We start from the raw sequence: 14,650 nt of genomic DNA, 5'->3' as shown, positions 1-14,650 counted from the left end.
CAGTGCTTATTCTTAGTAGCACAGCTTCTTGTCTGGACGTCCACAATTCAGAATTTCTCTTCTTGAAGTGAAGGGCCACACTGCAGTAGATGGTGAATAGGTGGCAGGCTGGGGCAATGTCTACACCTGGCGCCAACTCCTGACACCATGTGGCGTAGGGTAAGCTGCTGAGGCACAGGGCGCATCACCGTAGCTCAAGGCAGTCAAGAGTCCACCCTCCGCACACACTGTTAACCTGATGAACGCAAGGGAGCGCCAAGGATATAGAACAATGCGCTTGCTTAAAGGTCAACAGAAATCCACACCACCTCCTTGTGTTTTTAGTGCACCAAATGTAAATGAATAAAGTAACATATTTCCTCCTATAAATATTCTTTTTAAAAATTTTTTTTGACAGGCAGAGTGGACAGTGAGAGAGAGACAGAGAGAAAGGTCTTCCTTCCTTGGTTCATCCCCCAATGGCCGCTATGGCTGGTGCACTGCGCCGATCCGAAGCCAGGAGCCAGGTGCTTCTCCTGGTCTTCCATGTGGGTGCAGGGCCCAAGCACTTGGGCCATCCTCCACTGCACTCCCGGGCCACAGCAGAGAGCTGGACTGAAAGAGGAGCAACTGGGACAGAATCCGGCGCCCCCACCAGGACTAGAACCGGGGTGCCGGTGCCACAGGTGGAGGATTAGCCTAGTGAGCCACAGCGCGGGCCTAAATATTCTTTAAAATAATTACAAGTGCACATGTAATACAAAGGACAAAAATGTTTCTGTTTTTCTGAGGAATGTCAGCATATACAGATATGTCATACATGTAGTCACCCCCTTAGTACCCACATGGGCGGGGAGCCAGCATCCCCTGCACAACCAAAATCTGTGGGTGCTCAGGTTCCTTATACAAGGGGCCGGCGCTGTGGTGTAGTGGGTAAAGCCATTGCCTGTAGTGAGGGCATCCTGTGTGGGCACTGGCTCGTGTGTCGGCTGCTCCACTTCTGATCCAGCTCTCTGCTATGGCCTGGGAAGGCAGAAGATGGCCCAAGTGTTTGGGCCCCTGTACCCACATGGGAGACCTGGAAGAAGCTCCTGGCTTCAGTTTGGCACAGCTCTTGCCATTGCAGCCATTTTGGGAGTGAACCAGTGGATGGCAGACCTCTCTCTCTCTCTCTCTGCCTCTGCCTCTCTGTAACTCTGCCTTCCAAATGAACAAATAAAGTTATTTACAAAGTTCTGTATGCCAAATGGAGTGGAATTTGCATACAGGCCATGCACATCCATCCCTAACCACAGGGATGTGGTTTGGGAAATGCGTGGTTGGGTGTTTGTCATCATGCGAACACCCTAGAGCATGCCTAAGGCAGCCTGGACAGACTCGGACACACCGGGGCCGTGTGGTATTCCATGGTGGAAGTGTGGTCTGCCATGGTAGTAAGCAGCACATGCCGGGGAGTTCAAATCCTGTCTAGATTTCCTACAATATCAATAACCTGACGTACAATAGTTGTTACATGGTATTGTCTAGAGAACAATGACAAGGGAAAAAGCTTGAATGTGTTCAGTGCACAGGCAATTTTTTCAAAGCTTTTTTGATCCATGGTTGGTTGAATCTGTGGATGCAGAACCTGTGGCTACAGAGAGCCAATGTTATCACTTTAAACTTCCTCACTTGGGAAATGCGAATGATAACAGTATCTACGACATTGGGTTGTTCTGAAGATTGAAATAAGGAGTCAACCAAAAACACTTATCACAGTATACACACTCAATATAAATTGTATATACCCACTAAGTACAAAGCACTATTCTAGGGTTACTGTTGTTATTATTAGCAATTGCTGTGGACAAGACAAATTGTACTGTTCCAGCTGTTAATACCTTCATTGTTCTAGAATGATCGATTAGGGCTCCAAAGGAGTGGACAATTAAATTTGGGGGGACGATGGCTGTGATGCCAAGGGCTGGCCGCATGGAGAGGGGGGTCCAGGGAATGGGGAAATCACACAGGGCCATGGAAGCTGGAGGCAGAGCTGAATTGGAACAGTCTATCCAGAGACACACAGGAGGGAGATGTAGAAGAGAAATATTTATTCAAGACAAGTCTGTCCTGGTCATGATGTCCAGTTGTGGGAGAGAACACACCTAAAGCATGGTGTGTGCATGTCACCATGACTAGACACTGCCATCCACAGAAAGAACTGAGGGCCTGGAACAGCGGGACCCTGGGAAGAGACGGGCACACTCTCCAGGAGAGCAGGGGGTGGCACAAAGGGACAAAAGGCAGGGAAGCCCCAGCTCCTCAGCTGTGATCTCAGGAGGGCAGGGGGCACCTGTCAGCCAGACTGTGGCTCTGTGCTCCTATCTCAGTGCCTTCACCTTCTGCCTTCTCACAGAACATTCCAGCTATGGTTCCCTGGGTTTCCTCTGCCCACCACTGCACCAGCAGGTCACAGCCCCTCCTGGAGGGGAGCACAGGGGACCAGCAGTGCTTAGCAAGAGGCCCCAGGGTAAGGAGGAAGCCCCATGACAAGGACCTGGGTTGAGGTCCACAAAGCCCTCACAGCACTGGCTAGCTCCACGTAGGCGTGGCATTAGTGTTAATTAAATAAATGGTCCGGCTACCTCCTCCTTGGAAATTTCCTTTCTGGGGCCAGCCTGGAAAGGCTGGACTTGGCTTACCTTCTGTACAGGAAGGTGACCCTTCTCTACAACTGATAGGCACCCAGGCTCTTACGGGGACGCCACAAGACGGAGTCTCAGCTCGGGAAGCACCCTGTACCAGGGCTTCTATGGGGCAAAGAATGCATCCATCAGGGCAACTCAGTAGGATGCCTGGCAAAGACTGAGCCCGGCACGGACGAGCCTCGGGGGTCTCCACCAGGATGTTAAAAAGCCTTTCGTGGTGTTTATTAGTGTCCACAGCAATGCACATTAAATTCCCTGGTGAAACTAATTATGATATATTAATTATGATATACTAATGGAATAGAACTAGTTTCAATATTCTATGTATTTATTCAGTACTTTTTATTTATTTATGAGACAGAGAGAGAAGGAGGGGAGGGAGAGGAAGAGGGAGAAGGAGAGGGAGAGAGAAAGCTCTACTTTGTGTGTTAGGTTATAGATAGGAGCTGGGAATTCAATCCAGGTCTTCCATGTGAGTGGCAGGAATTAATCCTGGTGCCATCACCACTGCCTCCCAGGGTCTGGGTGAGAAACTGGAGTGAGGAGTGGAGCTGAGTTTCGAACCCTGATCCCCTGAAATGGGACATGGGCATCTTAACCACTAGGCTAAATGCCTGCCCCTCACTACTCCATTAAAGAAGCTACTTAGCTTTGCTACAGCTAAGGTTTGCGTCATTTGATTTGGAAGGACTCAGGGTTGCATGGAAAAGACAACTGTGGCAATTCTTTCTCATGCCCAGCTGGTCTTCAGAGCTGGGGACTGCAGGAACAGGACACCTGGTCACCCAGGCAGGCATCTGCAGGTACCGGTCCCAGGCCTGCTCAGGGAGCAGCTGTGTCTTACATGGAGTCTCCAGTCTGCCAGGCAGGGGAGTCAGAAAGGAGAAAGGGTGGGCCGAGAGCCAGCCACAGCTTCTGGTTGAACAGTGTTCTATGGCAGGTGCTGTGGGCATCAGCCAGGATTCCTGTCTCCCAGAAGCCTCTGCACCAAAAATGATGACTCTTATTTCATAGGCACAGTGGGGAGAGCCAGCCCTACCCACGCAGGCCACAGCGGCAGTTTCTTATTGCCTCACTGTCACCCTTTCCAGGGTCTTCTTTTTGTTTTGTTTTGTTTTTTCCTTCTGCTTGTAAATGATGACAAAATAGGAGAAGCCACAAAACATGATGGAAAACACAGAGGGTTTGCAGCAGAATAGCTCTGCCTCTCACTGGCTGTGAGACCCCGGCGGGGATAGACCCCACCCTCCCCTCTCCTTGTGGAACAGGAGGACACGACCTGGCTGCTGTGCCTGCTCACTATCAGGAATATGCACAGACGGGGGCGCAATTGGAAACCAAGTGTATTTTGATGCAAAAAACCCTGAAATCCATGCCTACAAAGGGTCTTCAACATGTTCATGAAAAATACAAACTATGAAAGCATGGAATTGAAAAGGTTTTTTTTTGCATGAAAAATAAACTTAGCTTTTAATTCATTTTCCATGAATGCCGGAAGTATCCTCCTACAGTACAGAGCGTGGTGCCTGGACATGGCTAGCACTGACTGCCATGTGGCCATCTGTGTGGCATGTTCATTACAGCAGGGGCAGAAAAACAGAAAAGTCTAAAGGAGAACACAAAATGAGAAGAATCCACATCTGTTAGTAGCGACTGCTATTGCTTAATGTTTTTCCTTCCAGTTTGCTCTTCTAATTTTTTGCGTGTATGTAGATGACAAACACATCTTGGATCTGATTTGTCATTTTCTTTAGTGTTTTCCAATGTCATTAACTTCTTCAAAATGAAGCTCCAGGGGCCTCAGATGTCTTTGCATCGCTGGACAATCTCTTAGCTTTCCCCGGTATCGGTCACCTCTTGTCCCAGTTCCCGCCTCTAACAAGACGGGCAATCTGGCACAGAGGATGCTGTACACCTGCCTGCCTTCTGCTCCCAGCCAGCCTCGGCCACTGTGAACACAGCAGACAGGCTCGACTGTCCTTGAGCCCCCGCATCTCTGCACACAGGGAGGAAGAGGATTTCCCCCTGCCCACGCTTCCTTGGGCTATGTGACCACACACTGATGCTCACAGTTCTGGGGATCACAAGGCCAAAATCAGAGAGCAGGCAGGGCCTTGCGCCTCTGCAGGGAAGCCCCTGCCTGCCTGGCCCAGCTGCGGGTGGCTGGTGTTCCCTGGCCCATGGCAGCATCGCTCCAGTCTCTGTCTTCCCGTGGCTTCCTTGTGTCCCCCCAAGGTTCTCACTCCCTAGAAAGCCACTCGTCATTGGTTTAAGATCCACCCTAAACCAGCATGGCCTCATCTTCACATGATGACATCAGCACCTTATCCCCAGATAAGGTCATGTTCACAGCCACAGGGAATTTCAACTTATCTTGGGGGAAGGGACACGACACAACCACACAGCAGCTAACAGAGTTGTCAGATTGTGAAGAAGTGAGTCAGGATACGTCTCAGCACTCTGCTGACTGCCAGCGGGCTCCAGGTCTGGGCAGGGAGGATTCAGGCTTAGGAAGGTACCCCATCTTCACTGTTTGGGGGTTCAGCCAGTGCCACAGAGGAGCCCATGTCTGAGCTTTGAAGCCAAGAAGGCAAGACCACATGGAAGAATCCAGACACCACCAGGGCCCCACAGGCCTGAGCGGTGCTCTTGGCCTCTGGATGCTGTCGGGCTCACAGCAGCCACAGCTGGGAGACACTTCAGCAGGCCGGCACCAGTCTGGGGACCACGCGTGGAATGGCGGTACTCAGCTACGGCCTGGGCCTCCACAGACACAGGGACGCCTCTCCCCGTCCCCCGCCAGGCTGTGCCTCAGTGTTTTGAGTTCGTTTTCCACCCCCTTGACTTACTCTCCTTTCAGCCTGGGCTTTGGAAACAGTTTTCTGAGCGAATGCAGGCGATCCCAGTGGCCCCAACCCCGCGGCTCATATGGAATGTATTTAGAGAGGGGAAAAACTCAAGCGGAGGGTTATACGACTGTGAACTGGCTTGGACATGGCGCGGCTGGAATTTCAGAGCTGGCTTTTGTTTGCATTCGTCACGAAACATTTGTTATGTGAGCCGCTGCTACTGCTACTAAAGCAGCTGCTGCCCACAGCCCTCTCAGTGGTACATCAGTGGACAGGCCACGCTCTCCCGATCCACCACGCACTGCCTTCGCCACTGTGCACGGCTTAGGGAAGACACCTCCCCAGAAGTGAGCCCTGAGAGCCAGGAGAGGGAGATGCCCATCCCACCAAGTCCATGACCATCTTTAGCTGTCTTTTTAAGCACTGAGCAGCATTTAAATTTCCTCCTGCAAAAGACACCTCCCGTACAGACTGCCTTCATTTGTGTTTTGGATAATTAAAAAAAATTGTAATTCAGAACCCCATCATAACAACAACATCCAGTGAGAATCCACAGGGGTTTCATTGACAAGGTACCCTTTTTGAAATGTCACCAGTCCTGTAATCCTGCGATACGGATGCTGGAGGCAGTACCAGCGGTAGTTTGAGTCTCCTGTTATCCACATGATGGTCATGCAGATATCACGTGGAAGCAATGTGTGCGATGGAGCTAGCTAAGAGCTGCAGACACAAAACTGAATCTCAAGTTCAGGCAGTTAGGGCATTCTCAGTTAAATGTAGGGAGTTGATCTCATGCCTTCAACTGTGTCTGTCCTTTAAAAACTGTCATTAAAATGACCATAAAGGAATCACAGTTTTATAAAAGATTGCAAAATCCATCAGGATAAAGAGCCAGACAATGTTTGTGGAAGAAAGAGCTCACCCAGAAGGAAGATAACAAGCAGTTGGAGGTGCCTGACTTAGAGCTGTGGAGGAGTGTGGATCAGGAGTGCGCCCCCAAGAGGCAGAGAGGCGGCAGCACCAGCCGTCCCTGGTGGAGAGCTGGGTGGGAGGCCGGCAGTCTGGGGAGTTGAGCCCGCAGCCAGGGATCGGGGTGAGGCTTCTCCTCCTGTTCCAGGGGGCTCCTCCATTGCCTGAGGCAGCAATCCTAGGCTCCGTTCCCAGAGGATCTGGGCGAAGGTTCCAGGCCGATTTGCTAACCCAGAGGAGAGAAAGGGGTTGGCACAAGCTACAAGGTGAGCGATTCAGTGACTGCGCACGGAGGGCACTGGACATGGCCCTTCAGCTCCTGTTCCCACACCACAGCCTGATGTGTGCTCCACTCTCCTACCCCCACTTCACCTCCCGTCCCCAGAGCAGACGTTTGGAGAATTTTCCAGTGGGAAAACTGAACAAACTCCAGAGAGAAAAAAAAAACATCGACAGTCATTAACCAATGTTCTTCCCCAGCAAAACCTCTACTTTTGCTCGATCATTCTGAAGTGACGCTCGCTGGTCGGTGAGCCTCCCAGACCACAGGGTGGCACTTTGGACCATCTCTCAGGCTCTGACCCTGAAATCTAAAGACACACAAAGGCCCCAGGGGGAAAGACTTCAGACCAAAAGAGAAGGACCCAAGCCAACCAAAACAGCCTAGAGGAGCCTGAGCAAACAGAGATAAGGCAGGGAACAGATAAACACACTGTTTTTAAAACTCTATAATTTTCAGAGATTTAAGGTGATGCTGTATTTAATAACCAAGAACAAGATGTTAGGTGAAAAGGAAAAAAAAAAAAAGACTAGAAAAGAGTTCTTGGGAATAAAAAAAAAGAAAATTCGATCGAAGGATTGGAATATAAACTGAGAAAGTCCTCCAGAGGGAAAAAGTTGAAGAGATGGACATTAAGAGAGGAAAAAACGATAAAGCACACAGAAAGGGAAGACCCGGGGGCTCAAACATCAGACCACTGAACACAGTCCACCAATGAGACAGAGAAGATGGCAGCAGAAAAATCACCAAGAAATAAAAACCAGAAGAGTTCCGGGAATGGACGATGAGAGAGAGGAGACGCAAGCATGGATGAGAAAACTCCGACTGGGCCAACGTTGCTGCCACAAGACAGCAGGACACTGAGCTTTGCAAACACTCAGTGACTCCGAAGAATTCACCTGCTATGCACCTTTCATCAGAAACTCACCTGGGGCCGGCGCCGTGGCTCAACAGGCTAATACTCCACCTTGCGGTGCCGGCACACCGGGTTCTAGTCCTGGTTGGGGCGCCGGATTCTGTCCCGGTTGCCCCTCTTCCAGGCCAGCTCTCTGCTGTGGCCAGGGAGTGCAGTGGAGGATGGCCCAAGTGCTTGGGCCCTGCACCCCATGGGAGATCAGAAAAGCACCTGGCTCCTGGCTTCGGATCAGCGCGATGAGCCGGCCACAGTGGCCATTGGAGGGTGAACCAACAGCAAAAGGAAGACCTTTCTCCCTGTCTCTCTCTCTCTCTCTCACTATCCACTCTGCCTGTCAAAAGAAAAAAAAAAAAGAAACTCACCCGGGGCATCCTCAGGAAAAACGGGCTATGTATTCCAGAAATAGGGCCCATGGGAAACCAGAGATGCAACACAGACACTGGTAACGGAGGGTACAGGACAGCTGTGTGCAGAGCTGGAGCAAGGAATCCAGGTTGGTGTAGGGGGTTGGAGAGCTCCTGGTGGGAAGGAGGGAGCATCCTAGAGAGAGGAGATGGGACTGACTTCTAATGCTGTGATACTAGCAAAGGTAATATATTTTTTAAAGATTTTATTTATTTATTTGACAGGTAGAATTACAGACAGTGAGAGAGAGAGAGAGAGAGAGAGAGAGACAGAGAGAAAGGTCTTCCTTCCATTGGTTCACCCCTCTAATGGCTGCCACGGCCGCCGCTGCACCGATCTGAAACCAGAAGCCAGGTGCTTCCTCCTGGTCTCCCATGCGGGTGCAGGGGCCCAAGCACTTGGGCCATCCTCCACTGCCCTCCTGGGGCCACAGCAGAGAGCTGGACTGGAAGAGGAGCAACTGGGACTAGAACCCGACACCCATATGTGATGCCTGCACCGCAGATGGAGGATTAACCAAGTGCGTCACTGCGTCGGCCCCAGGCAAAGGTAATAACTGATGTAAGTTTGGGGCCGGTGCTGTGGCACAGTGGGTTAACGCCCTGGCCTGAAGTGTCGGCATCCCATATGGGCACCGGTTAGTGTCCTGGCTGCTCTCTGCTATGGCCTGGGAAAGCAGCAGAAGATGGCCCAAGTCTTTGGGCCTCTGCACCCATGTGAGAGACCCAGAGGAAGCTCCTGGCTCCTAGCTTCAGATTGGCGCAGCTCTGGCCATTGCAGCCAATTGGGGAATGAACCATCGGATGGAAGACCTTTCTCTCTCTCTGCCTCTTCTCTCTGTATAACTCTGACTTTCAAATAAATAAAATAAAAAAAATTGATGTCACAGCTCTAATGCCACATAATTTTTAAAATGTATTTGAAAGGAAGAAAGACAGAGACCAAGCTCTTTCATTCGCTGGCTTACTTCCCAAATGCTTGCAACAGCCAGGGCCAAACCCCAGGAGTCGGGGGGGGGGGACCTTAATCTGGATCTCGTAGGTGGGTGGCAGAGACTCAGCCACTTGAGCCATCACCGCTGTTCCCTAGATGGAGCATTAGTAGCAAGTTGTGATCAGAAGCAGAGCTGGGTAAGAAAACTTAAAAAAAAAAGGCAATATTTAATTCCAGGAAAAACAATAAGTTGTGCAAGACGTGAGTCAAAACCACAATGAACCACTTGGATCACAGTGAATAAAACATATATAGTTATAGTAATGTAAACAGGCACTATATGTCTAAAATGTGGCTGTAACCATGTTAGGGGGCCAAGGGGAGAGGTAGAGGTAAGGGTGATAATAGGACTAAACAGTATCTCAAATAAATAACTCAAGGAACAGTAGCCCATGTACCCAGTTATGGATATTACGGTGATTATTGGAAGAAACATTTAACGATGCCAAAAGTGATTGGTTCTGCACAACCAGACTTCATCTCAGGCAGGCTGGAATGGGAGACTGCTGCTTCTTATTACACAACTCTCGGTACTACTTGATTTTAATTATATCTAGCTGTTGCTATAATAAATATAGTAAAAAACAAGGAGGTCCAGTTCTGGGAGCACATGTTTTGCAAAATAGTTCCAGTGGTCATGTCTGGCTGTGACAAAGCAAATATCTAGAGACCCATGTGAAGATGGGGGAGGTGAGATTTCAACTCCCATTCAACGTGCAAAATCCTCCTCTCCTCATCCGTGGGGAATCGTGTTGGATTCCTCCATGGGTTTGTGGGAAACGAAATGAATGTGCTTAATATAGTCCACCAGAAACCACAAAAAAGCCACCATGGTATGAGCCTAGGTATGTTTGAGATTCTCACTATATTCTTTTACCATCTGGCACCATTTGCAAGATGTGAAGAGCTAGGACATTGTACACTGATGAAAATGTCTGAGCCATTAAAAAAATACAGACTAAGAAATGATATTTTTATTTGAAAAAGATTTAGCTGGGCAGAAATAGAAGCTTCCCTTGTAAAATGCTGAATCACACACAGTGGGTAAGGCTTGCACTTCACCCAGCGGGGGGTCCGTTTTGGAAGCAAAGAATGTTCACAAGGCAAGGCTATGAGTCAAGGACACGAACACAGTCCTGAAATCTGCTGTCCAGTGCTCTTTCCACACCAGCTCATCAATCCCTGGGGTCCAGAGCTTGTCGGTACAGGCATGGAAGAGTCGGAAGGCTACAAGTTCTTTTATATAAAGATCAACCTCAGGGGTCAGGTCTCTACTCTTTCCCCAAGTTGTAGAAGCATTTCGGTTTTGTGGAGTTACAGGAAAGTCCAAAGCTTGAAATCTCTGATGACTAATTCCACCCCCTCGTCGTCCTCTTACTCAGTACCAAGCACATTCCTGTCCATGCAACCGGAAAGTGCTCAGAGGAGTAGTGATGGGATTCTAAAGCAGCAGCAGCCCACTGCTCACCACAGAGGGACGCTGGTACCTGCAGCACTCGGCCAGCTTTCCTCCTGGGAAAGGAACTGTAAGTGAGGAAACCTACAGCCCCCAAGGCTGGCCATGACGTGAAACTCAGGCGGACACCAAGGTGGGGTGGGCGGGACCCAGGTCCTCACAAGGTCGAGACCCAGGAGAGAGGGTCCTTGGGCTCGAGAGGTGGAGCCTGAAGAAGCCATACTAGGCCGCTCCCAGAGGACAGCATCAGGGCACGTGGGCAGTGCCCGACATTGGGAGGGGAGTCCACACTGCTGGGCAGGGGCAATCTAGGAGGTCAGGCAGGCATCCAGAGAAGTGGGTGGGACCACACAGGAGCCAGTGGTTGTCCTGCACAAGGGAGGTGGGATCCTAGAGGGGTGATGGGGAGCAAGAAGGGACTTAGGCTGGAGGAACATGGGGATCTGACACTGCTGGGCAGAGAGGAGGGCTGGGGAGGCAGACGGAGTGGGAGGAGGGCCAGGAAACAGGAGAGCTGACACATGGTCCCCGGGCAGCTGCGGCTTGGCCACTGGTCTGGGATTGGTCTGAGTGGCTCCATGGCAGGCTGTACCATAGATAGCAGAGGGTTCTGCCTTGGGCAGGGCCATCTGAGCAGCAGGGGCTGGAGCCTAGGAAGAATCTCTGAAAAAAATGCCAGGGGTCCATGTGAGCTGAACCAACCCTCAGGCCTCACACCCCCATGTCCATATGTGTGTCGTCCTTTTGTGCCTACTATGCCCTTTCTCCTGGCCATGTGCAAAGTCCTGTGCACCCTTCAAGGCCCAGCACAAATGTCCCCATTGCATCCCCAGCCCTGTCCGTGAAGGCCTTCCAGCCACTCTTTCTGGCACCTTTTAATTTAATTATTATTATTATTTTATTTTTTTTAGGAAAAAACTTGAGAGGCAGAGACAGAGAACTCCCACCTGCTGGTTCACTCCCCAAATGCCCGCAAAGGCCCAGGCTCAAACTGGGAGTCGGGAACTCAGGCCAGGTCTCCCAGGAGGGTGGCAAGCATCCACCTGGTTGAGCCATCACCTGCTGACTCCTACAGCTACACTAGTGGGAATTGAGAGTGGAGCTGCAACCTGATCTAAGTGTTCTGATATGGGACATGGGTATCCCACATGGCGATTTAATGGCTATGTCAGACTCCTGCCCCGTTTTCTTCATCTTTATACCTCCTTTCCCCAGTGCATACACTCACACAGTTGCTGAATGTTTTTTGAAATTTTCTGTTATTTCCAGATCAAACCTGTGACTTAAACATTTGTTTTCACAGAAGAGAAATAGGTTTGCAAAGTTATTTTTCGAAAACTGATGTCTGTGAATTAAGTCATTTTTTCCCCTCTCCGTTTTAATCGTACATAATAAAATTAGAGAAACTGTCTCTTGGAGGAAGAAGGGTTCTCTAGGCAGTAGCAAATTTATAAGCAAGTAAAAAGTGGGTTTAAACATAGTACAATTCAAGGCAATTATTATTTCCAATAAAACAAACAGTAAAAGCCGAAGTGGGGCAAAAGCATATATTTTATGCTGCAATTTAAGCTTCCATAAAATAAATTACACATGTCCAGAGGCTCCGGCCTTGTGCGAAGGTGATGCTTCTGGAAGCTGGGTAAAGCTGTCAGCCTGTGGTTCCAAATGTTCTCGAAAACCCCGAGGCGTTCAGGAGTTCATTTAAAGGGGTGTTTGCGTTATGCACTAATTCTTAACCGTTTGCCCAACAGCTCTGCTCTAAACAGCTGTTTACCTTCAGCTTGCAGTTTCTGACTCCTTTCTTTAAAGATCTAGTGCCCCGTTCTGCACCTCCCCCGTCTCTGACCAGGTGTTGTCAAGCAGCTCCATGGGCAGAAGCGTGTTCTTCTGTGTAGGTGACCACACACTGGCCTAAGTCAGTGCACCGAGGATCAGTGACGATTTCTGAATCGTGTTTCTTGGTGAGAAGGCCAGACACTGAATAGAGATAATCTATAGACATTGTTTTTTTAAGTTTTTAGCTTCAGCTATGATACAAGCATATGCCTGGTTATAATAGTCTTTATGGAGAATACCGATGGTACACGAACCAATAGTTTAGTGAGGGCCTGATTTTAACAAACAACGAGTGAGTCACTTAACCAGATTCACTGCTTTCTGCAGACAGACACTTAATTTGACTTGCTCCTGCCCATGACGAAATCTTTGTGAGGTTCCTGAAGACTTCTGAGTTTGTAGCACAAAAGCAATGGGAAGTGGGAAAAAAACAGGAATGAAAAATGAAAGGCGGCATTTGCTGAATTCAGGCTTTGTAGGATGGACTTTTTAAAATGCGAAAACAGAGTTAGTGGCATGCATAGCTATATATTTTAACTCACGTAAACTCACAAGGCTGTGAAACTGCCTTGCATCCCCCCATCATAGGGGCACTTGCAAAACGCAGTTTGGACCACGGCAATCAGCAGAACTTGGACTCCTTATGATCCTCAACATTCCATTTTTAGGCCCCAAATTGGACATAATTGTACATCTGTATTCAAACATCACATACACTCCTATCTCCAGTCGCAAACTTTTATTTGGAAACTAGTCACTTCCTCGAAAAGATGGAGGGATGCTGCCACCTGCTGGACAGAGGTTAAGTTGGTAACAGCGCTCTGTCTGTGGAAAACAAACTGTATTTCAAGAACTGAGTCTCTGGGGTCTTATAAACACTTCATTTCATCTTTGGGCACCCCTAGACAGTCCGCAAAAATTCAGCACTAGTTAAGGGTAACTGGCCCCAATCACATTTCAATGGTGAGTTTCATTTAAAGTCTCAACGCCCTGATCTGTCTGATAGGAATTCAGGCATAAAAACATGATTTAATAAAGCCCTCAGGCTTGGGTTATGTGCGATTTTCAGCTTTTGAGCGTGTCAGGGTCATAATATCCCCAGTTAATTCACTGACCAGAACAGCGTCTCCATCCTCCAAATCAATAATGCAGATATATTATTTCTTAAGGTGCACAAATTCGAGTTGAGCATCAGCCTTTACTGATAAAGCCAGCTAAATTTCTCCCCTCCCTCTCTTCTGTTCCTCCCAGAGAGGCTGCATAGGCCTGAGGTCCTAGATGCACCGGCTGGGCCGGCTGTGGAGAGAAAGGGCTGGCTGTCGTGACCTGTAGCGTCAGTAGCCATAAGGGAGGGGGAGTTCTGAGCAATGAACTCTCTCCCCGGCTCTCTCTGTCCTCCAGGTGGCAACAGTCATCCAGGGTTACTGGGGGTGGGGGGGATGCACCTTATAACTGTTTTGGTTATCCACAAATGGGGCAAGTGGCCCTGCTAACCTTCTGTGACCCTTTAGGGTCAAAATACTTCAGAACTTAAAGATCATCCACCAAAGCCTGCATCTGCCCCGGTCCATGGGTGGAACCACAGCAGAACTAGGTTCTCAGGGTAGCCCACAAACTTCTAGTAAATTCCCAGGCATGGCTCTAGTGTTTACATGTGAGATGGAAAAAAAGTTGGGAATGATTACTAATATACTGCTAGCTATGGCAAGTATATAAAGTATAGTGGGTCACATAGTTCCACGTTTGGCTGCTAGGTGGTGCTATTGAACCAGAACAGCTTGGTTATTTGCCAAGTCAAGGTGTATATGATGGCGGGAGGTTCTTAACGGCTGTTCCTATCACAAATATTCACTATTCTTCATCCTTGATTAATTTGCTTATTTATTTAGGCTTTTAACAGACACTGCAACTTTAGCTCCTAAAAATTCAACGTTTTGCTAACTCACAGTCCGGCAGTTTTTAAGAGTGAGGGAGAAAAAGCATTCGTGAACCCATCAAGGCTCACGGCTCAGCAGTGTGGGCCTCTTGCCCCGCCCACATTTTGGGGGATGCCTGTGGACCGGCCTTTCTACTTCTCTGAGCTGGTTTCCGCTTCTCAACTTTAAAAGGTGATAAGTCACGAGAAAATGTGATAGCAATGAATCATTTCACAAAACAATGAGACTATGTGTTTTAGCAGCAAGGGCGCTCTTACTATGTGAAGTCTGGGCCTTGGTTCTCACACTTGGAATTCAAACTTGTACCCAGGGTTGGACGCGGTTTGCTGTGCACTCACTTCCA

General features: G+C 49.1%; 1 protein-coding gene across 2 annotated transcripts in view; it reads right to left on the bottom strand.

Moving 5' to 3' along the window:
- Window positions 1-14,650, bottom strand: part of UST (uronyl 2-sulfotransferase) — a 306,252-nt gene that overhangs the window by 34,820 nt on the left and 256,782 nt on the right. Inside the window, exon 8 of one of the 2 annotated variants that reach the window (XM_062186900.1) lies at window positions 11,971-12,760. The exons of the other annotated variant lie outside the window; for it this stretch is intronic. Coding sequence (XP_062042884.1) covers window positions 12,672-12,760 — 89 coding nt within the window. The 3' untranslated portion in view covers window positions 11,971-12,671. Of the gene's footprint in view, window positions 1-11,970; window positions 12,761-14,650 lie in introns of those variants that run through there. 2 annotated transcript variants of the gene reach the window in all.

The sequence above is a fragment of the Lepus europaeus genome, chromosome 3 (assembly GCF_033115175.1).
Source record: "Lepus europaeus isolate LE1 chromosome 3, mLepTim1.pri, whole genome shotgun sequence".
NCBI classification, from domain to species: Eukaryota; Metazoa; Chordata; class Mammalia; order Lagomorpha; family Leporidae; genus Lepus; species Lepus europaeus.
This window is presented reverse-complemented; position numbering and strand designations above follow the sequence as displayed.